The sequence below is a fragment of the Trichosurus vulpecula genome, chromosome 1, assembly GCF_011100635.1.
Source record: "Trichosurus vulpecula isolate mTriVul1 chromosome 1, mTriVul1.pri, whole genome shotgun sequence".
Lineage (NCBI taxonomy): Eukaryota > Metazoa > Chordata > Mammalia > Diprotodontia > Phalangeridae > Trichosurus > Trichosurus vulpecula.
In genome coordinates, this window is record NC_050573.1 from 170578653 (window position 1) to 170605811 (window position 27159).

The 27159-nt window shown below is 38.8% G+C and overlaps 2 protein-coding genes across 2 annotated transcripts in view; one reads left to right on the forward strand and one right to left on the reverse strand.

Moving 5' to 3' along the window:
* Window positions 1-27159, forward strand: part of FARS2 (phenylalanyl-tRNA synthetase 2, mitochondrial) — a 681824-nt gene that overhangs the window by 124654 nt on the left and 530011 nt on the right. Inside the window, exon 2 of the mRNA XM_036734460.1 lies at window positions 1106-1741. Coding sequence (XP_036590355.1) covers window positions 1127-1741 — 615 coding nt within the window. The 5' untranslated portion in view covers window positions 1106-1126. The remainder of the gene's footprint in view (window positions 1-1105; window positions 1742-27159) is intronic.
* Window positions 9543-9975, reverse strand: LOC118828086 (60S ribosomal protein L35-like). The gene has a single exon (XM_036734496.1). The coding sequence runs from the start codon at window positions 9947-9949 to the stop codon at window positions 9578-9580; it is 372 nt and encodes a 123-aa protein (XP_036590391.1). The 5' UTR covers window positions 9950-9975; the 3' UTR covers window positions 9543-9577.

Consider the following 27159-nt stretch of genomic DNA (forward strand, 5'->3'; position numbering starts at 1 on the left):
GGAGACTTAGAGGTCAGTTAATTCATACTTTCGTTTTATAGATCAGGAAATTGAAGCCTAAAGAGATGAAGAGATTTTTTCAAGGTGATACAGTTAGTGAATATTAGACCCTGGATTCAAACCTGAGTGCTTTCACCCTGAAGGCAGTGTTCTCTACTGTACCAGTCAACAAGCAAGAAGCAGTTATTAAGAACTTACTGAATGCTAATTGATTATACCATTCTTTCTAAAAAATGTGCAGAACATTAGTAAGGAGTACCAACTACTCATGTGTGGTATTTATAAAGCCCACTTTTAAAAAGGTTATCATGATTATTATGTTTATAAGCTTAAGAATCTCAAAAAATATAATCAAACAATGAGTAATTGCATCCCCAATAAAACTATAAAATCTATACTGTTTACATTTTTAAAAAAATAACTTTTTAATAATAAGGATAACATCTGTCCTGTATTCCCTTTCAATTTCTTTTCCATCTATATACTTGGCAAGACTATTAAAAAAAAACCCAAACTTTCTAAGTAAAGTTCTGGGTCTCTCTTATAAATGAGATATTTCTCCCAGTGTACTGAGGTTTTGCTGAGTTCTATTAGATAAGCATCTGTTGATCCAGAGAAAGATGAAAAATTGAAGGAGATGGTTTTAGTTTACAACTGTTTTCCTGTTGATGGATATCAAGTATATCATAAAGTAGAAAAAGGAAACTCCTATGAAAAGAATCAGTTAATCAGCAGGCATTTATTAAGCTCCTACTGTATGTCAGGTATTATACTAGGCACTGAGAATGCAAAGAAAAAAAAATGAAGCAGTCCCTGCCGTCATGGAGCTTACATTCCATTGAGAAAAACAGAGGATGATTGTGGAGATAAATGTACAAGTTAAAATTGTTTTCAAGTTTTTTTTTCAATGTCAAGTAGTCAATGTGACCTGTTTATTACCATGTTTTTATGATTATGCTTTCATCCATTGTATAGCTGTAGTTGTTGGAGAAATATGTGGTGGAGATGAAGAATAGGGATCAATACAGGAAAAAAAGGAGGCAAGAAGATTATATTTGCTTGCAAAATAAATGCTGATTTTACATCTTTGATGTTTCATTTCTAGAGTCTTTGAAGAGACGCTACCATGATCATTTGGAGTCTTACTAAAAGAATGCAACACTGCCATGTTAAACTGTGCCTCGCAAATCTGGTCAGAAGTACCTTCAAAAGCAGTAGATCATTGACCTCACAGCCCATCACTTCAGAGCTTACTGCCGGGGGGACTTCAGGCAGTTCAGTGGAGGTGCTGGGCAAGTCCTATCCTCGGGATGACCATAGCAACATACCAGAAAAGATTCTCTCCAAGGTGGGAAAGAATTTGCATAATAGGAGATATCACCCCTTATGGCTGGTCTTGGAGAGGGTGAAGCATCATTTTTATAAGCAATATATAGGCCCCTATGGGACTCCACTGTTCTCAGTCTTTGATGGCCTTTCTCCAGTTGTCACAACATGGCAGAACTTTGACAGCCTCCTTGTCCCAGCCGATCACCCGAGCCGGAATAAGGGGGACAACTATTACGTGAATCGTGCTCACATGTTACGGTCTCATACTTCAGCGCACCAGTGGAACTTGATTCGGGCTGGCCTCAATGCTTTCCTTGTGGTTGGAGATGTCTATCGGCGAGACCAGATTGACTCCCACCACTACCCGGTCTTCCATCAGTTGGAAGCTGTCCGACTCTTCAACAGGCATCAGGTAAGGGGTATTCCTTAATGAGGGACCAATAGAAGAAACACCTAAATGTTTTCATAATGGTGCAAGTGTTTTACTTTCAGCTTGATCTTAGTTTTAGCCCAGTTGAAACTAGTGCCTAGCAAAACTAGGTGTAAATAAGCAATGTTTTTTGGTTGACTGATATGTGCAGCATTTAAAATAACTGAGGCATTTAATCTCCTGAAACTCGTGAGCTTTTTCTTTTCTTTACTGTTTCTTCTTTCTCGTCTCCATACTGAGCAGCTTCCCTGCTGCCATCTTTCTCCAAGGCAGCATAGTATCATTGTAACAGCAAAGTATACAGAGTTATAAGACCCGGGTTAGGTTCCCTTCTCTGCTGACTTTGCAGCCTTAGGGAAGTGACTCAGCCCCTCTGGGCTTCCATTTCTTCATGGGTAAAATCAAATATAAAATGAAGAGACTGGACTGGTTGACTTCTGTTATCCATTCCAGCTATTTATCTTATTGATTCTTTGTGATTGAATTTAAATTACTGACTCAAATTGAGTCTTGATATGTTGGGACCCAAAACTGTAAAGCTGTCATCGTATGTTATCTAACTCAGTGGGTTAGTAGAATTGGCCCAGTTTTTTGGAACAGGCTGATTCTGTTGTTACTCTGCTGTATTCTAATCACTTCTTCATTTGGCTGAAGAAGAGTGAAGATTGGGTTGATTAAATTGTCCCCCAAAATAACACCATTCTTATTTCTACCCCCTTTCAGCTTGGCATATTGGTGGGTCTATGTGGAATAGGTTTAATTACCACTCTCCCTATTTTCTGTGATTCATATGTGACTAGAGGGCTCTTCCACCATTGGAGGTGTCATCCCCCCTTGCCTTTCCCTTTCTCTCCCTCCCTGGGCCCTAGGGTGTCCCAGAACCAATATAGTATATATAATTTGATTACAAGAAGATCTGCCAGCATTGCAGGTGCTCTCTCTCTCATCCTTTCCTTCTCTAAGGGAGTATCAATAGATAGTGTTAGAATTGGAGTTAACTTCTTAGCTGTGTATTCCTGGGCAAGTCACTTAACCTCTCTGTGCCTCTGTTTCCTCATTTGTAAAATGAGAGTAGCACCTACCTTACAGAGTTGTCGTGAGAATAAAGTGAGGTATTTGCAAAGTACTTGGTATACCTTAAAGCACGATATAAGCCCTTCTTATTGTTATTGTTGTTGGTATTATCATTCTCATTTTTTTCCTTCCTCCTTGGCACTGGGAAGTACCAGAACCATTCAGAACAAGAGCTCTCCCCAGCATTAGGGATGTGCCAGAACCCTTGCAATCCCCTTTGCTTGAGCTACTTGACTGCTCACAGGGATTGAATGAGACCAAAGTCAGCAGCTCCATTTCTTTTGTTAAGGTGGAGGACCACCAGCCCTTACCATATGCTTTGTTTGTCTGTCCTCTTGTCCTCTGTTTTAACAACCCAGTTAGCAGCTTCGGTGGGGGCGTAAGATCCCTCCCCCACAGCCGGCACCCAGGGGGCTGCCTGGACCCAGGAGGCTGCTGGGACCCAGAAGGCTGCCGGGAAAGCACAGGTTCTTTTTATCTGCTTAAATAAGGAAAGCACGGTGAAGGGGTTGACCAGCTTACTTTAATCCAGCATTCAGTTAGCATACAGACAACAATCATTTAGTTCACGGGAAAACACCAGCATTCAGTTAGCATTCAGTTAGTTCAGGGGAGCATACAGACAAGCATCAAGAGACAGACCAAATACAGATTCATTGACTTACTTCAGGGGAAAAAACCAGCACCCTGAGGTTCAAAACATTCATTTATTTCGGGGGAAAAACAAATCACCACTCCGAACCTCAAAACCAAAATACAAACAAGTTACAAATATCAACAGACAGACCCAATACAATTCATAGTTACCAACATCTGGGCTGGGCCGGAGAGCAAGGGCTGGCCCAGAGTCACGCTTGCTTGCCGCTGCTTCCCACACCAACCGGAAGAGGAAAGAGAGAGCTTCAAGCTGTCCTCTCCCCTCTTATAGAGTTTTTGACATCATCAAGTGCCGCCTGAATGACCAGGGCCGATTGGTTCTTCACTTGGCCCCTCCCCCTAGCGTAGACCGGATTCTGGAGCTAACACCTCCCCTCAGCCAGCCCCATGACTCATCACATAGGAAATTGATTCCTGGTATGGTCGCTGGACTTCCTGCCCCAGGAGAGCAAGCCACAGCGTCCAGAGGCTCAATGAGGTAAGCTGAGTCACTCAAAGAAAACAAAGGCCATTCCGGTTACATCCTTCAGCACTGTCATCTTAACTATATAATCTGACATCCTCAGGCCCTTGCCATTTGTCTCACAACCCTTAGAACTTCCAGGCCTTTCCATTTCCTCTACAGTTGAATTTTCTTTTCTGTTGCCTCCTCTAATTAGAATGTGAGCTCCTTGAGAATGGGGACTGTCTGACTTTTTGTATCCCCCAGTCCTTAGCACTGTGCTTGGCACATAGTAAGCACTTAGTAAATGCTTTTACTCTCATACATTCATTCATTCATTCATTCATCCATTCATCATTACAAATTGGACCACTGTCTAAACTCCTTGGCTTTCCCAGTCTACCCTAATAAATTATATGGAAGGAATTAATAATCCAAATCCACTTAAAACAAAACAAAACCATTACAAGTAACATTATTTGGTGGCCACTTCCACACTGGAATGCCAGTATATGTGTTTATGAAATGCATGAATGATTTTTAGGAATAGGACTTGGTATTTCATTAAATACCTATAGCTCTCTTTACATTACATTTACATTAATACAGTTCTTTCCTCACTGTTCAATAACCAGCATAACCACCGGGACTGGAAAATCATTATCATCATACAACTCACTTGTTAAAATATAAGATCAATATAAAAATGAATCATCTGCTTCTAACTAGTCACCACTACTGTGCTTTTTTCGCTAATAGGCAACATGATGAAAAAGAATGGGAGTAAACCTCTCTCTCCCATGTAGTTCTTCACCCTACTCCTTAACCTCTCCTCAGGCTGTACCTTTCTGTGAACCAATATTAAATAGCAATAGGGACAGAAAACCTAAACTGAATCTTAGAGGGATGGAACTATCATAAGAGTAAAAATGGGCAAATGTCTGATTTACAAAAGAAGGAGGAAATGGGAGGAAGAGTGGAGCCTGCAAATTATAAACCCATAAGCTTAATTTTGAAGAAGGAAATGGCAAACCACTCCAATAGCTTTGCCAAGAAAACCCCAAATGGGGTTATAAAGAGTTGGATAGGAATGAAACGACCCAACAACAAAAGCTTAATTTTAATTAGAATATATTATTAATGGGAGGGTTTCTGAACATTTTAAAAAGGAAATGATGATCACTCCCAGCCAGCATGAATGCATGAAGAGATTATAAGTTAAATTATTGTTTGTAGAAGCTAATCTCTTCCTTTTTTTTTAAAATCAAGACATTATCCCTCTTTCAATCCTATTTTCCATTATCTTTCAGAGACATTGGCTTAAAAAAAAATCACACCCATTATTTCTTTCCATATTTGAGGATAAAATTTATCTGGATCATTGGATCGAGGTTGCTCATTGAGAGCAGCTAGCCACTTTACTGTCTTTTCTATCTCTCTTGGATTCTTTTTTTTTAATGACTCAGTCTCCCTATCTTGCCCAGGCTGGAAATGCAGTAGCCACTCATGGGCCTATTGCACTGCTGATTGACATGGAAGCCTTGACTTGCTCCATTTCCAACCTGGGCTGATTCCTTAGGCAACTTGGTGGGCCCACTGTTCTTAGTGACTCACCATATTGGGACTAGACTTTTGTGGATGCCTGATTGGCTTTAGCCTGACCGCATCTCAGAATTCCTCAGCTCAGATGTTCCAGTGACTTCAATCTACCTCAGCAGCAGGGATTACCCAGTGTTTACCATTATGCCCTGCCTTTGGATTCCAACTATCTTTTACCCATTTTCGTTCCATCCTTTCTAGTCCGAAGGTCATTTTCCTTGGCAGAGAAAATAGATAACAGAATTAAAGATGAATACTTATTTTTTTTATCATGTCAATGTTTTTCTACTTATTCTGAGTAGTGATGCCTTCCTTTTGTTGATTTTCATCTTTTTTCCCAATATAGGTAACACACCTATAATTTTTTTTTCTGTTGTGGATGTCACATTTTAGCATGGACATTGACAAGCCATAACCTTTCCATGGCATGGTAACCAGGATTTTGAGAGTACTAGAGACCATGTCTTATGAGCATCAGTAGAAGGAATGAGTCATATTTAACTTGGAGAAGATGCATCAGGTTTATGGTATCAACCTTTAATTACTCGGAGTTCTATCCTATAGAAGAGAATTTAGATTTATGCTTGCTTCCATAGGGCAGAACTAGGAAGACTTGGTAGAAGTTCTGGAGACTCAGATTAGGCCCATAAGAAAAAAAAAAAGAGCTGAATGAAAGTTGTGGTGATTAATTTGGGAGATAGTAAGCTCTCCTCTTCTGGAAAGCTTCAAAGAGAACCTCTATGCTCACTTGTGAGGTAGAAACAGTTCTTGTTTGGGCACGCCTTGGACTAGCTGACCTTCCAAATTTTAGGTTCTATGGTTTTGTAATAAAATTACGGGTTTTAAAGTAATAGTATGGAAACAGCAGTAGCATAGTAGTCCAATCCCTACATAAGAGACACCTAGATTAATATTCCTACTTTTGGGAAAAGCTGGACATTTTAAAGTTCGAAGAGTAATAACTAGTGATAAAGTAAAAGCTTGTTGGAAAACTAATATGATATAGAAGACAACAGATCAAGGTCCCCGGGAAATGAGTATGCTGACAAGATGCCAATTACCATTACTGGTTAAGGAGAGCTACATTTTCATCCATGTTTAATGTCAGAAATCTCTCGATATCCAGGTCATAGCATCTGTCAGCTCTGCTTGCCTCATTGGGAAAACAAAAACTTCCACGTATTTCTAAGTCTTTGTGCTATAAAAAGTGGCAATAAGGGTCACACAATGCATACCAGAATTCTGAAGAGACAAATACAGAATAGAAAAAGGGCAGGGGAATGGTCCATCTCATCTAGTCCTGTTTGAATCTGTCCCACACCAGGATGGGTATGTTCCTCTTCTAGCCAATCTGATTTGTCTAATCTAATGTAGAACTGGGATTCCTGTGCACTGATCCTAGGGTATCACCAGTGGAATTTAGGGAGCTTGATCCCCGCATTTGAGCTAATTAGAATTAGATACAAACTGACTCTTCCAGAATTCTTTTGCTGGGAGTGAAATGGGAAGAGGCTGCTCTTCTTTAGGGATGATCTAGAGTTAGATCAAATTAAATATCTCTTGATCACCATTCTCAGGGCTGACTTGAATTAAAATCGGTTCTGGAGATGATGAATAGAGAGCACTTGCTGACAATGCCATTCCGACAATTTTCCAGCTTGCCCATCACATATTATGTATCATCTTGTGTATCTGAAATAAACATTGCCTGTATCCTCTTTAAGCGCTATGACTGCAATGAAAAATGTAGGGAAATTAACTGAAGCAGTGATGAGAAAATACTTTATTTTAGTGGAACCTTTTAGCTTGCCATCAGATTACTTCTGTGGTTTAAAACTCCTTTCTGGTTTCTGTCTAAAAGTTCATAGAGACAGCAGAGTGAGTACAGTTCATTACATTTACACCAATAGCCCAAAGGTGCTTTGGTTAAATCTAAAGACATGTCCATGGCTATGATCTTGTATCATTTGAAGCCTCATTATCCTGATTCATCTTATCAGTTAACAGGAGCTCACTTTGTCTGCCATGGGAGGAAGTGTCAATTTCTACTGAATTTCTGTACTGTATCTGTATAATTTCCCACTGGCCAAAAATTAGCCATCTAAGTGAAACAGTGCATAGAGCTGGACTTAAAGGATTAGGAAGACCTGAATTCAAATATGACCTCACTTAACTAGCTGTGTGACCATGGGCAAGTCATTTAATTTCTCTGTCCCTAAGTTTTTTCATGTGCAAAATGAGAATAATAATAGCATCTCCCTCACATTCTTGGGAGTATCCAAGGAGACACCGTGTAGAGAACTTTATAAACCTTAAAGCTAAATATAAATGCTAACTTCTTGTTGTTATTGTTGTTTTGGTGACAACTCATATATCCAGGTCACTCATCCAGAGATTTGGACTGGAAAAACACAAACAAGACTTTTCCAGAGCTAAACTGAATGTCCCAAAGGCAATGGAGGAAATGTCATGTTTTTTACTCTTATTAGAGCCCATGCTACATTCACATTCCCTAGTTACATTTGTTTTAGATTTGACTCTAAACAATCTTGTTGTTATGTTAATTTCCTTCTATATGTTATGTACTTAATCTGTTCTGTTGACCAACCTTGCTATTTTCTAACCAATTCCAAATAATTTTGATGATTACTGCTTTGTAACACAAGTAGAGCTTAGCACCCCAGCCCCTTCTTTTCCACGTTCTGTCATTAATTCTTTGGAGATTCTTGATCTTCTGCTGTTGCACCTGAACTCTGTTGTTATCTTTTCTAGGTCTACATGTAATTCTTTGGTATTTTGATTGCTATAGTACCAAATAAGTAAATCAGTCAAGATAGTATTGGCATTTTTTTATTATAGTGTCATGGCCAATCACCAACAATAAATATTTCTCTAATTGTTTAAGTCTGTCTTTATTGTTGGAAAGAAGGCTTTATAGTTGTATTCAACTACAGTGCAGTTGTATTTTGTAGTTGTTGACAGTTATCTTCTGTGTGGCTTGGTAGATAGACTCTTAAATATTCTATACATTCTATGGTTAATTTGAATACAATTTATCCTTCTATGACTTCCAGCTTGGTTTTGTTGGTGTTATACAGAAATAGTATTATTTTTGTGGATTTATATTGTAGTCTGTTACTTAACTGAAGTAAATTTTCAGTAAATTTTGTAATTGACTCTTTGATGTTATCATTTGCGAGAAGCAACAGTTTTCTTCTCTCTGCTTAGGCTTTATTTCTTCAATTGATTTTTCTTGTCTTACTGCTATAGTTAGCATTTCAAGAATGTTATCAAATAATCATAGTAATTATGGACATCTTTGCTTTGCCTTTTGGAAAGGGTTCTAGCCTTTCTCCTTTATGTACTATGTTGGCTCTGGGTTTTGGAAAACTACTGCTTACCATGTTAAGAAAAGGTCCACTTGTTCCTATGATTTTTAGTGTTTTTAAGAGAAACAAGTGTTGGATTTCATTAGAAGCTTTTTTCCTTAGAATCTACTTATATTATTGACATTTCAGTTTTTGTTATTAACTCAGTCTGGTTTTTTTTATATTTATCACATTTAACAAACCCTGAATTCTTAGTGTAAACCCAATTCAGTCATAGTATGTAATTTAAAAAATATGTTGTTGTAGACTCTTTACTAATATTTTATTTAATGTTTTTGAGTCTATGTTTATTAGATACATTGGTCTACAATTTTCTTTTACTATGTCTTTTTCCAAATTCAGGTATTAATTCCATATCTATATCATTGAATAAATTTGCTAAGATTCTTTCTTTTCCTATTTTTGCAAACAGTTTATGTAATATTGGAATTAATTGTTTGAATATTTTATAGAATATATTTGTAAATCCATTTGATCCCAGGAAGTTTTTCTTTGTAAGTCATTTAGGCTTATTCATTTTCTTTTTCTAAATTTGGATTATTTACAGTCACTTTTGTGTTCTGTCTGGGTATTTTTTTTTATAATATCCATCCACGTAATCTGTTATTTCTTTTTTTTTTTTTATAATAATTTCTTTTTATTGAGCACCTTAACAAATCATGCCTTAACAGCAAATTTCCGAAGGGGGTACAGGCATTCCTTCCTCTGCTGTTTTTTGGTCTTCAGGCTTTCCTCGTGCTTATTAAGCCTGCGGCGCATGGCACGGGTCTTCTTGGGCCTAAGGTCCAGAGGCTTGTATTTCTTGCCCTTATAGAATTTCCTGAGGTTCTCTTTCTGTGTCTGATTGATGACAGTTAGGACTTGGGCAATAGATTTTCGTACAACTTGGATCTTAGATAGCTTGGATGCAGCTCCTCCAGTGACCTTGGCCACTCTCAACTGGGAAAGTTCCACCTTTAAATCATCCAACTGTTTGAGGAGCTCCTCCTTCTTCTTCCCACGAAGATCCCTGGCCTTGATTTTTGCCATGATCGCCGATCAGACACACTGCCACCGCCTCCGAGGGGAAAGAGCTGTTATTTCTTTTGTTGGCATTTAATTAGGCAAAATAGTTTCAGATTGTGTTCTTTTTTTCATCTCTCCATTTTCCTTTTTAATACTGGTAATTTAATTTCCATCTCTCTTTTTAACTAGACTACCTGCTGATATATTCTATTACTTTATTTTTTTAAAAAAACCAGCTCCTAGTTTTTATTATAAATTCATTGTTTTATCTTGCTTTACTTTTTCAATCTCTTCTTTGCTTTCTAGAATTTCTGATTTGGTAGATAGCTGGAGTTTTAAAATTTGCTGCTTTTCTATTTTTTTGGTAGCATGCCAAATTTATTGATTTAAAAAATGTTAATTTTCTTCTATAATCTTCATTTTCTGCATACCAGAATTTTATGTTGTCTGTTGTCATTTTCCTCCAGGAGATTTTCTATTGTTTCTGTAATTTGTTCTCTGTTACACTAATTCTTCAGGATTAAATTACTTATTGTCATTGAGTCATTTCAGTTGTGCCCTATTCTTTGTGACCCCATTTGGAACTTTATTGGCAAAGATACTGAAGTGGTTTGCCATTTCCTTCTCCAGCTCATTTTACAGATGAGGAAACTGAGGCAAACAGGGTTAAGTGACTTGCCCAGGGTCACACAGCTAGTAAGAATCTGAAGTTGTATCTGAACTCAGGTTCTCTCGACTCCAGGGCTGGAGCTCTATCCTCTGTGCCACCTAGCTGCTCCCTTAAATTACTTCGTCTCTAAGTAATTTTTAATCCTTTCTTCAAAGTTCCTTTTCAAAAATTCCATTGCAGTCAGGAAAAGATAACACTGAACATTTTTGCTTTTCTGCATTTTTGTAAGGTTTTTATGTCCTAATACATTGTAATTTTTTTATATTTTCTTAGAAATAGGCTTGACACTGAAATTCAGGTATCAAGGGCAATTTATTATTATTGAGGAACCCTAAGGAATTGGTAAATGGTCCTGGCCAGGAGCGGACTCTGCCCTTCTTTAGGAAGAAGGAGTGGGGAATACAGGAGGGAGACCAGCTTTATTCTGTTAGAATGATGCAGATTGATGCACCATCAGCTCAGTGCCTCCCTTCAGAGAACGGATTGGTCTGCTGTCTCCTGGGTCTTCCCTATATGCCCCTCACATGCAACTCTTTGATATGTTCCCTCACTCCCCAACATACGTCCTCCTCCCTGTGGGTATGTGAGGTAATATTCAATTAGCCAATTAAGCATGCTTGGTAGCCATTTGACCCAGTTTTCTCTTCAACCCTGACTGTTATCTGGCTGGTTTAGGCCAGTTTTCCCTGTATCCAGTTTGTGGTTTTCAGAAAGCCACTAGCTATTCTCTCTTTGGCTGGGTCCATCTACCTTAGTTAATTCCCTTCTTTGTTCAAGCCAACACTTCATTAATTATTCTGTGGAACCTAGTTAACTCTTCTGTGGAAACCTAACTTTCCCTAACTTTTATCAATCTCTCACAGTTTGATCATTTATTGTATCTTTTCCTCCATCCTCTCCTTTTGCAGTTTTTCATTCCTTTCCTGCCCCCACCTCCCTTACAAATAAGAAGAAGGTGGTGAAAAAGAAGTGCATTCAGAAGTAGAGACTGGTAGTTTATTACGTTTACTTTTCTTCACCCTTCTCTCTTCTCTTCCCCTTGCCCCACCCTGCCCTGCTCTCTAGTTGTTACTCTTTTCTTCCTTTTAATCCTGTTCTCCAAAGTTGGATTATGTTTTGCTTATGTCTTCTCCTGCACTGATCTATTTTCCCTCTTAATCTCTTCTCTCCTTGTCTGTTTCCCAGTTGAATCTGATGTGTTTCTATACCAAATCCATGGTCTATTTGTACTTTTTTCTTACTTCACTTAAGACCATCAAAACAGAATGCAACCACCCTTAGGCCCTCTGTTTGTCTTATTTAGCTCCTCCTGAATGAATGCACATGTTATGGTTCTCTGTCTCCTCCTTCTTGCCTGGTCCTGAACTTAGTTTCTGCCCCTTGCTTGTGACAGAGACATGCCCATCCAGATTTTGTTAATTATGATAGCATCAAGTGTCTTGCAATAGTCGCTAGCATTTATGTAGTACTTTAAAGTTGGCAAAGTATTTTACCTGCATTACCTCATTTTATCCAAACAGTAACTCAGAGATAGAGACTGTTATGATTACCATTTTATAGTTAAGAAAACCAAAGCCGATAGAAGATTAAATGACCACCTCAGGCTCACATAGCTAGGTAATGTTTGAGGCTGAATTTGAACTCAGATCTTCCTGACTCCAGGTGCAGCACTGGATTTACTATACTACATATCTAGAGACTGGAATATATCAGCTACTACTCCAACCCCTTTTCTTTGTATGACTCAGGTATAAGCTGCCTGGGAGCTGGACTTCTCAGACACTGGTTTACTGTAGCTTGGGCATGGGCAGCTGAGTCCCAGGTTGGCTAGGTATTCTGTCTTTCATAGAAAGTCTGGATGCTGATCTAGCTTTTGTTCTAGTTTTGCCCAGGTTAATAGGTAAATTTACGCTTCCCCTCCCACCCCACTCTCTCAGCCTTAGTCCCTAAAATAAAATCATTTCTAACTAGTTTGCCAGGTATGATCCCAACTTTTCTTGCCCAGATAATTTGAGCTAGTTGCTCTGCTTTCCTTCTTGGTTTCTGAGCCTACAGTCTTTTAAATTATTCTGTTATTTGTAGGTATCCGGCTTATCACACTCTTCATAATGTTCTCTTTAGCCCTTTCTCATAATCAACAATGTTCTTCCCTGATTTGTTTTTTACACTTTTCCTTTTTCCCCATGACTTCTTTCTTTGCTTACCTTTCCCTTGAATATCCTTTGATATAGTGGGAAGGAAAATGGAAAATTTCTTCAGGATTTTTTCTAGCATACTGACATTTTTGGTCTGCTCTGACTTACAAGTTACCTATGTACTGCTCTGAAAAGCTTTAAAACAAATTTGTCAGGAAGCAGGAGGGAAAAAATAAAATCTTTTCCTAGCATGTTGGTATCATGCTTTTAGAAAATAGGGTGATGCCAGCATGCTGTACCATGGATCCCATCATTGTCTCACATAGCCTATGGAGAGAAGAGATATGGACAAAGAAATATCTCATTAATATATCATCATTATCATCATTAGGAAACAAGGCATTCCACATATGCGTGAAAGATGGGTAAAAGTTAGGGAAAGTTAGGTTTCCACAGAAGAGTTAATTGAGTTCCACAGAATAATTAATTAAGTGTCAGCCTGAACAAAGAAGGAGTAAAAATTAACCAGGATGAGAGTCCTCAGCCAATGGGAATAGAGTTTGTGGTTTTGCAGAAACCACAGTTTCAGGATATAGGCAAAACTGGTCTAAACTGGTCAGATAACTGCCAGGGTTGAAGAGAAAACTGGGTCAAATGGCTACCACGCATGCTTAATTGGCTAATTGAATATTATGACACATACCCACAGGGAGGAGTTTTCTGCCATTTTTGAACATGGGATGTATGTTGAGGAGGGGGGAACATGCCAAGTTGTTGCATGTTGGAGGTGTATAGGGAAGAATGTGACCTAGAAGGAGTGGGCCAGTCTGTTCTCTGAAGGGAGATACTGAGCTGATGGTGCATCAATCCATGTCAATCTAACAGAATAAAGTTGGTCTCACTCCTGTACTCTCCACTCCCCTTCCTAGAGAAGGGTGGAGTCTGCTCCTGGTCAGGAACTTTTACCAATCCCTTTGAATTCTTCAATAATAATAAATTGCCCTCGATACCTGATTTTCAGTTTCAGGTGTATTTCTAACGTGTATTTTCCAAATAGCTGAGGGCTTACCCCTCTTTAAATGTAAAATCTTGTTTTATTTTAACCATTTTTGATTGAAACCTTTATAAACCAATAATAAAGCGTGGTATTGAAATAGCATTTCAATATTTACAAATTTTTGTGTATTAATTAATAAAAGATTTTTTAGAAAGGAGTGAGGTGTGTATGGAGAGGCTACCAGGATCAGATATTTTTAGATATTATCCCATTTTAAAGATGAGAAACTGAGAGTTATGGAGAGTAAGTGACTTTTCCAGCATCAGTCAAAGGCAGGAGATATCTCTCCTTTCTGCTCTAGAATGTCACCCAGTTCTAAGCTGCCTTTCAAAAAGCTTAACTACTCAGGCTTCTTAAACAGTCTCACAAACACAATTTAACCTTATTTCTGTGACTCTGCGTTATAGAAGTCAACAAGGTGTCATTCAAAAAGCACAGGGTGTGATGTAAGAAGATCTGGCTTAGAGTCCCCTGTTTCCCTGTGTGATATTAGGCTAAGTCCATTTTACTTCCTAGGCTTCAATTTAGTCCTTAGCCCCGAAAGGATTGGGCTAAATGATTTCCAAGGTCTACTTTCAGCTCTAAATCCTTGAGTCATCAGTTACGAGTATTATGCCTTCATACCGTGAGGCCCTCAGGGACTATTGAGATATGTCAGGTTGTTTGTCTCTTTAGAACACAGCCTAGCCCAGGCCACTAGGATTTTAAAATTTTTACATCTGGTCTTGGTAGTTTTTCTGTCTCCTCTCTTGCTAGGTCTCACTATCAGCTGTCTCTTTTCCGTACTAATAGTGAACCTACTTCTTCTAGTTTCTCTCCTTCTCTTATCCGTTATGGTTGGCTGTTTTTAATTCGTGGACTTGGAATATTAATAAAACCAAGGTTGACTTCCAGCTAGGATGGTAGCATATTGGGACCTTGAGAAATCCAGGTTTCCATAAATACCCCAGTAACCAGAAGGCGAGCATCAGAAGGCAAAATGAGGAGACCAGAGAGAATTAGCTCTAAGCTCTCTTCCATCCAGTCCAGGATTTCAGAAGATAGCTCACTTGATTATTTCAGAAAATGACAACAGGGAGCCCTTCAGACTCTTCCTGTATCCCCCACCCCCACTAACCTTTAATTTCTTAACTACATTGTTTAAGAAAAAAGCATGAGGTATGTTTATATTGTAAACTATGTAAGTTCAGTGCTCACGAAATTACTTGTTCATCACCACCACTAATAAAATGTTTGCTAAATTATTGTAATGTTATAATTTTATGCAATCATGCCTCTGTTTTTAAAATGTCTAATTTCATATTCTAAAGTAATTTCGATACATGTATATCGTATATATACACATGTTTATATGTATGTATATAAATGAATAGTTGAATACATATTGTATTTCCATTACGCTGGAAACTGACCGTATTTTATATAATTATAACTTAGAATAGTGCAAATTCGAATACATGTGACCACTTCAGGGGATTCATTATTTGCGCTAAAGGGATCCTAGCTATAACTCAGTAGGTCCTTTGGTCATCACTTTAGTGTAGCATATTAAAGTAGTAAGTGTTCCTAATGATGATACTGGAGTCATCAAGAAAATTGTCCTGTTCAGTATGCTGTACTTAAAAATGTTAATGTATCTTAGAGAAATTATTGTTTTAAGTTCTTAAAGTAACAAAAAGCCCACCTAGCAAGCTCTCTATGATTTAGTAGCTATGTCCTAGGATGTTACTTGAGATATATGAAGGTTAAAGGATTTGTCCAGCTTCACGCAGGTAGTAAGTGTAAAAGATGGGATTTGATAATGACCCCAAGCCTTCACTGCATCCATTAAATCATGCTAGCTGAACATAGAAGTATTTTTTTGTATTGTTTAGCAGTGTGGCAGAGGCAAAGAGGGCTGACCTTGTAAGTCCCTGTCTCTAACACATACTAGCTGTTTTACCCTGGGCAAGTCACTCAGCTTCTCAGTGCTGTAGGCGACTGTGCAAGAGTCCAAACTACATGAGAACTGCTGTGAAATAGGAAACCTACACAGATGAAATTATAGGTCTAAATCAAAAAAGACTAACGTCAAACAGTGTTTTGGTATTTAAATGGGAACAAAATCCTCTAATGGAATTAAGTATCAAAAGTGACTCATTCCTTTTGTGTTTTGCATAGTCACAGTTTTACTATGTTATTATTATTTGAAATAAACTTAATTCTTTCCTTTCTGGGTTTTATGTAATTTTATTTATAACCTAACTGGCCAAATGGGATATTAATTTCATGCTCTTAAGTAGCTGAACTTGGGTTCTTCAGCTGGGCTTGAGGTGACATCTTTTCCTAAATGACTGTAAGGGCTCAGCTTATGACCCCAAGGGAATGGGAAATTCTCTTTCTTTTCTTGGCCCCTGCTAGATTGCTCATTACTCTGTGTTTTAGACCTGCTGTATCCTAATGAACAGAGTTCATATCGGTAATCTTTAACACTAGTTTTATCGAACATCATCCGTGCGTGCTTGGCAACAGGCCAGGCTCTTTGGAGGTTTGTAAATGAATTGGTTTGGTTTTGTTCTATTTTGATTGTTTAATTCAATATAAAAAGTATTTATAGAATGCTTACGATGGGCCTGTCGCGTTAGGGGTATTCTTGTTGTGGGAAGCTATTTGTGCTAGACGAGGACAGATTGATAGAACCCTCCTCCTCTTGACAGACACACCCCGAACACAGGACATTTTGTATGGCAAAAGCTTTGAATGTTGGTGTAGCCAATATTCCTCAATTTTAAGAACTGTTTTTTTCTTTCAGTTTTTGCTGAGAGATGTGCTTTAAAAAAAAAAACACACACCACAACATGAAATTATAGTGTCATTGAATCTTCAGAGATCTTAAGGTCTTCCTTACATTTGGAAACCTTGCCTCTCTTGGTGTTCTCTATTGGTCTGCTTCACATTCTCTGATCAGGTATTAATTGTTTGGATTTCTAAATTGGTTCATTTTACTGGCTCTGTAAATTACTCTTTGTGTAATTTTGCCCAAAGCATTTTGATTCTTGAGGCTTCAATTTCTTCTTTTAAATGAGGAATGGGAATTACAAGACCTCTACGGTCATTCCCAACTTTAAGTCCTGTGGTCCTATGAAATGTTTACCCAGAGCTGACTGATTTATACATTTAGTTCAGAATCATCTGTACATTTCCTGTGTTTAATGTACCCACCAGAGGGAGCCCACACAAATCCTCTTGTCTGTTTAGACTAACAATATATTAATTGAAAATTGCATAAGACTATAGCAGTGTTCAAACAGGCTGTATTTCCCTGTTGCCCCTAAGCCACATTATTATGTTGTATCAGATGTGCTGGCATGATGACCCAGAGGATACACTAAGAAATTATTTAAGAGAAGGAAGATGTCATCCTGGTTTTTAATCATGCCTTGATAGCATGGCCCCTGTTGATTCTGTCTCCTCTCTTTCTCTCAAGTTCATTCATGTTTGTTTCTTTTCTCTGATCAGATTCACACGCAGATCAATCTCTCCATGTCCCCAAGATATAGGCAGATTTCCCTTAATTATTTGGATAATTCAAGCTAGACCTTTCTTTCACTTTTTAAAAAGTGTTCACATTGCCTCTTTTCATTGTTATCATCCAAAAAGTTAAGAACCTGTTAGGACCTTACAGGCTGTTCAAAGAAAAAGTGATGGTTTGGCCTTCTCATTAAACAAATATATAAATTCAGTTTTGAGTCTTAGAATGTATTATAAAAGAGATATCTATTGAACATTTAGAAAAGAAGGTAGTTACAGAGAACCAAAATGGCTTCGTCGCGGACCTTATGCTAGACTATGTTTCTTTTGTTGATAGGGTTATCACGTTGGTGGCTCATAATATCATAGGATCACAGGTTTAGAGCTAGAAGGGAACTTAGTGTACATCTACTCTAGTTCCCTCATTTTACAGATGTGGAAACTGAGGTCTCGTAGAGGTTGAGCAACTCACCCAAAGTCACACAGGTAAATCCATATCCTCTGATTCCATGCTGCCAGGAAATTGCTGTAGATTTTAGCAAATTATTTGATAAAGTTTCTCATTCAGTTGTGGAAAAGATGGACAGAAGAGACATCAATATAGTACTACATGGTATTGTTAGAACTTGGTGGATGGCTGGGATCAAAGAGTAAATATCAATTAATCACCAAGCTTTTATTGAATACTTACTATATCAGGAAGTATGTTAGACACTAGGGTTACAAAGGTAAAAATAAAATACAGCTAGGTCTGATTCATGCGAATAAGAAGAAATCCCATAAAGTAATCTCATTTCATCAAATTTACACTATTCGAAGGTATCATCACATAAAATATGGCAGTTGGTTCCAGCCTAATGAAAATATGCAGTGTTATTTCAAGTAATATGACCAGTTAAGGAGATTCATTATTTAATCTGTAGCTTATATTCTACAGAGGAGTTAGCATGTATATAAACAAATACAAGGTTTTTGTTTGTTTGTTGGTGGAGAGGACTCACAGACTGTGCTAGAAGCTGCAATTGAGGTCCCCTCTCTGCTCCTGGGAGTCTAAGCCACACAACAGCTTCTTCCTTCTGAGCTTGCTCCTTGCTTGCTACATAGCCTGAGATCCATGACTGCTCCTTACAGTGGAGTATCACCTCTAGGTTCAGTGCCCTTCTTTAGTCTGCCCTGGATCTGTGTCTAGGTGGTGGGAGACAAAGCACTCAGTTGGCACCTATTCCCAAGGCAGTGACAAGATACCCCACTATTGGTCTGGGACCTTCTCTTGGCCTGGTGCATAGTCTTTCCTCATGCTGGAGAGCTTGTACTCCTGACTGGATCTGGACCTTGGTGTCCGTAGACCTCTCTGCCTGTCTTCTTGTGCCAATCTAGGATGGAAAAATGACTTACAGAAGCTTTTTTTCTTAGATGTCCCCATCAGGATTTGGTCTGGTGCTTTTTCTAAATCTGTCTGAAGAAGGTTGAGGGGAGAACTCAACGTACTTCTTCCTGCTACTTTATCATTTTAGGTCAGCTTCCCTCAGGACGTTGTCTAGGAGTTGTTCTGTTGTTTGGTTGGGCTGGCTCCTCACTGGGCATAGCATTTCCATGGAACTAGTAGGCTAGAAAAGTTTGCTCCTGTTATGGTGTGCTATTTTTGTGAGACAGCCCAATCTGCTGATAATGGTAATGGTATTCGGGGAAGGGAAAGGAGAAAGAAAAGGAAGGAAATTTATTAAGGACTTGCTATGTGCTAGGTATTGTGATTTCATTTGATCCTCACAATAACCTTGAGAAGTCATGTATCATCATCATCACCATCATCATCATCATCATCATCATCATCATTATGTCCACTTCTCCGTTGAGGAAAAGGAGGCAGACACAGGTTTAGTGACTTGCCTGGAGTCACGTGTCCAAGGCAAAATTTGAACTCAGATCTCCTTGACTCCATTCCCCTTTGCCACCCACCTGCCTCTGCTTGCTCCTCATTAGGCCTTTGCTGCTGGTGTAGGTCTGGAAGTCACTCAACAGTGGCTGCCACCTGGGGCCAGTCATTTGTTTTTGCCAATGGGCAGCTTCTCACCATGCAGCATCTCTGCTTGGACATATCAATCCATTTGTCTCCTGTTCTCACTCTTTGAGGGATAGCTATCATCTTTTTTCCCCTTTAACCGCTGTCTGGGCTGAATGGTACAGCACTCTCTTCAGCTGTTACAGAACTCTTTCCCTAAGGGTAACAACACTTAGCCTAGAATTGGCAGACTTTGACTCCCTCAAAGACTCAGTTCCTGAGGGAGTTTGTCACCTCCAGGAAGGAGACTGGAAAAGGCTTGCCTCTCTCATACATACATTCTTCCTCTACATTGGAGGACAGAAACAAGTTTCAAATGTTGAGGTGATTTTTTAAAAAAGATAAATTTTAAAAGGTTTAAATAGAAGTATTTTCCTTTCACAAATACGAGATAGGGGAGATTTGACTCAATAGCATTTCACATGACAAAGAAGTATGAGTTTTAGTAGACTTCAAGCTCAACACAAGTCAGCCATGCAATATGGTGGCCAAGAAAGCTAATTTGATCCCAGGTTATATCAGGAGAGGTTTATAGCTTGTAGAAATCTGGAAGTCTTAATAGGATTGCTCTCTGCCAGATACCCAGACCTCATCTGGAGCACTCTGTTCAGTTGTGGGCACTGCATTTTCGGAAGGACATCGATAATCAGGAGGGCGTCTCAAGGATGGAAACTGAAATGTTGAAGGACCTTGAATTCATACCATATGAATCTCTGTTGAAGGGCCTAGGGCTGTTTAGCCTGGAAAAGAGAAGACTTGGAGTAAATATGATAGTATTTGATAGCTCGTCCCATAGGGAAAGATTAAACTTGTTCTGCTTGGCTCCAATAGGCAGAACTAGGAACACAGTGTGGAAATTTTAAGATAGACTTGGGCTTGATGTAAGGAAAAATTTCTGAACAATATAAGAATGAAATGATCTGTCTCTGGAAGTATTGGGTTCTCCCATATTTGAGCAAAAACTGGATGACCCCCTTTAGGTTGGTTGGGATACTTTTTTTTAGGTATGTGTTCAAATACTTGGCCTTTGCATTATTTTTCCAGCACTGAAACTTTTTGGTTCCCTGAGTTTTATGGAATGGTGGGTGAAGAGACAGGCAGCTATGGGTTTTTAGAATATATGTTTGTGTCTTTGCATATGGTGGGCAGCTAGGTGGTGCAGTGGATAGAGCGCCAGGTCTGAAGTTGGGAAGACTCATCTTTCTAAATGCAAATCTGGCCCCAGACATTGTCTAGCTGTGTGACCTTGGACAAGTCACTTGATCCTATTTGCCTCAGTTTTCTCATCTGTAAAATGAGCTAGAGAAGGAAATGGCAAACTACTCCAGGATCTTTGCCAAGGAAACCTCAAATGGGATCATGAAGAGTCAGATATGACTGAAACAACTGAAAAACGATAGCAATGTATATATATATATACATAAAATCTATAATATGTTTTTATATTTGTAATGCATTTTATGTTATGCACAACATATTAACCATTGCTAGGTATTGGCCTTTGAAATATGGATATTACTGAAATGATTACAAACTTTTCAGAAACCATCATTATCCCAACCCTGTTGGGTTATTCCTCTTTAAAATATATCACTTTATTTTACTTTTCACTGGTGAATTTTCCTTGACCCAGTACAACATTTTATGTAGGACTTTTGGAGTCCTTCAGGTTCTTTCTGGTCAGCAGCTATAAATTATTTATCATCATAAAATTTTACCCTCCTACCATATGCTACCCTCCCCCACTGTCCAGATGGCTAATTAGAACACCTCTGTTCCTGGGCCTTATCCATGGAGTTCCCCCACTGTTATTCTTGTGATGAACTGAGGAGACCTCCCATTATTCCTACTTCATGCTCCAGTGTTTCCCTAATAGACTTCAGAGACTGGCAGAGGATTTTTTTTCTTCAACATGTGTTTACCAAATTTCCTTATTAGCCCATTGGTGGAACTTTTTAAAAAGGTTAACTATCTCACATACACCTGGTTTTATAAATCTCTTTTAACTCTTTCTTGGATCTTTACCAGTCTCACTGGGAGGGAAGAGGGTCATGGGAATAATACAGGATTCCTTGAATTTGGGTAACATTCTTATTTTGGGGAAAAGAAAAGCAGATTTAAGGAGAGAACCTTTCCCTGGTACTTTCAAATTATAGATAATCGTTTCTACCATTGTCAAGGAGTTTATTGTCATCATTCATTTGGCATATTACTGCCTTTATTTGTTAATGTAGCCTTTGGTTTCTGTCATTCTGGACCTATATCTTCTCAGGTTCAAATTGAGTGGGGACTTATAATAGTAATTTACCTGCCTTGGCATTTATTTGTTCTCTGTGCTATTAGACTTAGGCAAGGAATAGAACTGGGGAAAAACACATACAGAACAATGAGGATATAGTTGAATAATAGAGCAACAGAAATCATGTAAGCACACATTATAGATAAGTAGAACATAATTCTACATCCCTCCAAGCTCCTTCTCTCTGAAGCTAGATTATGTTCTTGGATGAGTCTAAGAGTTGAAAACCCTGTGAAAGGCTGGGTTTTTGTGTAGGATCTTCTGCTTTGCCAGCTCAGCTCCCTTGTATCCCCAGTCTATAGTCTTTCTTTAGTTTTCCTGTTGGATTGTTTCCGGCACTCCTTTGGCTGGCCAAGCAAATGCCTCCTCGATCCCTCTCTGTTCCTGGGGCCTCGGCTAGCTCCTGGCATGCCTTGCATTTGGCACTTCTCCTGGCTTCCAGTCATGGTCCCCAGTGTTTAGCTTTTCCACAGGCAGGACATCTAATTGTTTTATTCTGCTCTTCATGATCACAGGCCAACCAGAAAGACCATTTCTGACAAAGGGACAGGGGCGGGAGCAGCACCACGGCTTCTAGAAAGCTGTGGCATTAGTTTGCTTGTTTCCCAGGTTGGACACCTGACAGACAGATCCTTGGACTCAGGCTTCTTTATTTATACCTGAGCTTCAAGCACAGTGCCTTGCTGATTCTAGGTGCTCAATAAGTGTTTACTGATGATGACTAAAGAAGTCCAAATTACTCCTTTCTGGAATGCCAATTTCACCCTGCACAGCTGGCAGGTTTAGAAGCTGTGGTTTCATTTGCCTCTCAGATTTGGGATTTCAAGGTGTCACCCAGGTGCCTTCTGTATTTCAGTGGAACTTGATTGTATACCTTCTGTGTCAAAAAATGATTTCTTTAGGGATAGGCCACTCATTCAGTCATGTAGTGGTAGGACTGCTCTAATGTGATGACCTGGGATGAAAGTGACACAGCAGGAGAAAATAAAATCCACCCTTTAATTCTAATTTAAGCTTTTTAGTCAGAGGGTAGGTAAATTTGGAAGCTCTGTGCAGGATGTCCCAAAAGTCTTGGTGCAGCTGTAAACTGTTAAACCTTAAAACTGCATTGTCTTCTGGGTGAGCTTGTATTTCTTGATGCTCAGTGAATGAATGAATGAAACATTTTATTAAGGGCTTGCTATGCGTATAGCACTGCACTAAGCAGCTGGGATACAAATGCTCAGGAACATCTCTGGTCCTTATATACTTCCCCGGAATGAAAACCCTCCTTTCTTAACCGCTTGTAATGTGTGAAGGTGAAGGAAAAAGGAGAGGATACATATGTTCATGCCTTGCAAAAAATAGTGGAATTATCCAAAATTAATTTAGATACACCTTAATCAGTTGTAACCTTGTGTAGAAGGGAGGGAAGAAAGAGAGGATACATATGTCTATGTGTACCTTGCAAAAAATAGTTGAATTATCCAGAATAACTTTTATCTCCTGGATCTCAGGCAAAATATTGTTATTCATATTCTGCATTTGCCTGCTTGTGACTGAGATGCTCTCATTAGGTTTTACTGAATCTGTGTAATTACAGGAACAATGTTTTGCACTAGCTGTTGAACTGTGTGGAAGCAGCAAAAATATTTTCACAGAAATATTGTGCTATTTCAAAGGAGGCTTCACAACCTGCTAGAGACTACTTTTCCCCCCCCTGTTGCTAGTGGTAGCTGAATGCTATTTGGAAGGCAGCAGTGGTATGATGCCATATTCTTAGCTCTCCTGCATATGGGTTTGACTGTGGATTTTGATGAGGAATCCTCTTTGAGCAGCCATAAAAGCTGGAGGTCTCCTTTGTCACAAGCACAGTGCTGATTATGAAACGTAGGCAACCACTTAGGATGCCACTTGGAGGGGACACAATAAGGGTTGTGTTTTCCTATAACTTTTTAGAAATGTATATATTTTTAATGCCTGAAACGTTTGATTTCCAAGAATAACAGCTTCATTTTTCAGGGGGAGGAATCAGAACAGCAGCAATGTAGTGGTCAGAAACATTGATCTTGGAGTCAGTAAGATCTAGGGACATACTTTTGTCTCCCCCACCCCCTTACAAATAAATTGTTTTGATATCTTTTGTTTTGTCATTACCTATATTTCCCATTATATTTCTCCCCCTTTCCCTTTCAGGGAGCCATTTCTTATCAATAAAGAAAAAAAGAGGGGAAAAAAGTTCAGTAAAACTAACTAATATATTGCAAACATTGGGCAGCAAAAATTCGTGCAGCTAGGTGGCACAGTGAGTAGAGCACCGGACCTGGAGTCAGGAGGACCTGAGTTCAAATCCAGCCTCAGACACTTGACATACCTATTAGCTGTGTCACCTTGGGCAAGTCGCTTAATGCCAATTACTCTGCCTTCCCCCTCCAAATAAAAAAAAAAAGGAAAAAAATATTGCAAACAGCCTGGCCCTATATATGTGGATGTGGAAGAGGAAGATGAACATGAATACTTTAAGTTTTGGAGAAATATCTCCCCAGAGAAAGTGATCTCTGAGGGCAAAGAAACAGAGCTACAGTGTAGGGTAAATAAAGACCCTTATTTTATACTGTAATTGACAACATCAAGAAGAGCAAGAAGCCTCCAACATCTTAGAGATTTCCTGCCAGTATAGGTTGTTGTTGTGGTGGTGGTTGTGGTTGTGTTTGTCCTTTGTTCTGGAAGAGGACCGTGACATCAGGAAAATGGTGACGTGACTTGCAGTTGATTTTGATTTGGGTGAGAGAGGGCTGTGCAAGGTCACCAGCCATCTAGATCCAGTGCCCAGATATTCATCAGGAGAACTAGAGATGACCCAGGATGCAGTGGGAGACCCTGGCCCTTTTAGGCTACAGTCTTTTCAGGTTCTCACTTTGAGTGAGGTAACACCCATTCAGTGAATAGGCCTCTTTAAGAAGTGAGTCAAAGGATGGCCTGCCAATGCAAGACTTTCTAATAAGACTAGAAACAAAGAAAAATATTTCCTGAAACAAACCTGACCTTTAACATAAATAGACTTATTTAGTAACTACTGTATCTTCAAAGCTTGCATAGTCTAATATCTTCCTATTTCTTTTCTACTGTCACTGAGCTAATGGGTTAAGTACCTAACCTGCCTTTTTTATACTATAAAAACCTCAAGTTCCATTAGCTGGCCCAGACTTCTCCTGAGAGAATTCCTTAGTACTAATCAACCCTCCCTTGTTTCTGTGGTGGCTGAGATCCTTCTCAGATCTGCTGAGGCCTGAAGTTGGAACTCCTGAGTCATATGCAATGTCTGACACACATAGTCCCCCATTTTTGCAGAGTTTGGGAGAGGTACCTTCTCACATCTTTTCTTCATTATATAATTTTGCAGCATTCAATATGATTGTTTTATTGTATGTGAAACTGTGTATATGTAAAACTTAAAGATTATTTTTCTTTTAAAACATGTAATAAATTAAACATTAATGCTTTTTGGTTCATTCAATAAAAATAACAACAAATAAGTAGCTAAGAATTGGAAATCAAGGGGATGCCCATCAATTGGGAATTGGCTGAATAAGCTGTGGTATATGAAGGCAATGGAATACTATTGTGCTATAAGAAATGGGTTTGATACAGACTTCATAACAACCTGGAAAAACCTACACGATATAATGCTGAATGAGCGGAGCAGAGCCAGGAGAACATTATACACAACCACAGATATATGGATTCTGTGAGGACTAACCCTGATAGACTTCGCTCTTCTCAGCAACACAAGGTGCAAAGACAACTCCGAAGGACTCATGATGGAGAATACCATCTATATCCAGAGAAAGAACTATGAAGTATGAATGCAGATTGAGGCACACTCTATGCTTGCCTTTTTTTGCCCCCTTTTTTCTTCTCTCTTTTGTTTTTGTTTTTGGGTTTGTTTTTTTTTTTTTTTGGTTCTATTTTTTCTCCCTTGTGATTCGTTCCATTGGTCATAATTCTTCTCCACGACTTGAGTAATGTGTAGATGGGTTCAATGCGAAGTTATACGTAGAAGATATATCGAATTCCATGCCATCTTGGGGAGGGGGGGGGTAAGGGGGGAAGAAAATCTGGAACTCAAAATTATGTAGAACTGAGTGTTGCAGACTAAAAATAAATAAATAATAATAAAAAAGGAAAAAAAAATAACAACAAATAACTGCCAGAATTCATCCATTCAGCCAGAGATTTTTGCCCATTTTACCTATTTTTCCCCAGTTATATATTTTAAAATAAAACACCTGGCAGGATCATTAGGTTCTGCCTCTGAAACCTTTTATGAAGAGTGGGTATTTGGCTTTGACCAAGTATGAAATGCAAAGCTTTAGAGATGTGTGATTAACATATGTGAAGCCCTTCTAAAGTTATTTATCTGAAAGTTTCATTTGAGTGTATCTTTAATGCAGAACCCAGATATTTCTCTTTTCCTCTTGGGGTCTTTGTCTCTCATCTTTTCCTGCTAGGAATCTTTCCTTGCCTCTAGTTGTCCAGCCTTTTTTATCACTGATGTAATCTCTCATTTTCTCTCTCTCTCTCTCTCTCTCTCTCTCTCTCTCTCTCTTTCACATACGTATGTAACTATTGAAGATCTGTGAATATATATATAATGCTAGAAAGGGATGGATCATGGGAATGGGCTGAAAAACCTGGATTATGAAGGCTACAGCAAGACAGGGGAAAGCTAGAAGTCATTCAGTCAACTAGGGTAAAGTTAAAAGGAGGAGGTTAGAAGGTATCCTTTCTTACTTCATGCTCCAAGTGTTTCCTTAATAGACTTCAGAGACTGGCAGATGATTTTTTTTCCTTCATCATAAATTTACCAAATTTCCTTAATAGCTTATTGGTGGGACTTTTTAAAAAGGTTAAATATCTCACATACACTTGCATTTGTTAATCTTTTTTTTAAAGCTGTATGCTAAGCTGTGTGCTAGAGGCTGGGCTTATGAGTATGCAGAAAGTGAGAATATCCTTGCCCTTAAGAAGCTAACATTCCACTGGAGAGAGGCCATACCTACCCAGGTTAGTGGCTGTCCAAGAGGGAAGAAACGTGCATTTCTCTTGTAAAAAGTAAGCTCCCAGAAATTGGGGGCTGTTGTCTAATCCCTAACACCAAGAACAATAACTTACACATTGTTTCTTTGGTCTGGACCTGTGATTACATCAGTGGAGAGAACTTTATATGCAGAAACTCTCTCCACTGACAGAGCTTGTAAATATTTACTGTGTTAAATCCTCCCTTGGCATTTTTAGGACAAGCATTTGAAGAATCTTGTATTTTCTTGATTTTTTACAACTTGTTGCTGTAGAAAATAGTTTACATTTATAGCAGGTTAGAAGATGAAAGGGAGGCATTTTCTTAGGTAATCATTGCCATGTCTTCTTTGGAGAATGCCACTAAAAAGTATGCATACCATGCTGAGTTGGCACAACTATTAAGCAAAATGTTGATTCCCTCCTCCAATAACCACTCTTCCAGT

Excerpts from the sequence above, each read along its gene's own strand:
- LOC118828086 (XM_036734496.1), bottom strand. The coding sequence starts at position 9,949 with ATGGCAAAAATCAAGGCCAGGGATCTTCGTGGGAAGAAGAAGGAGGAG.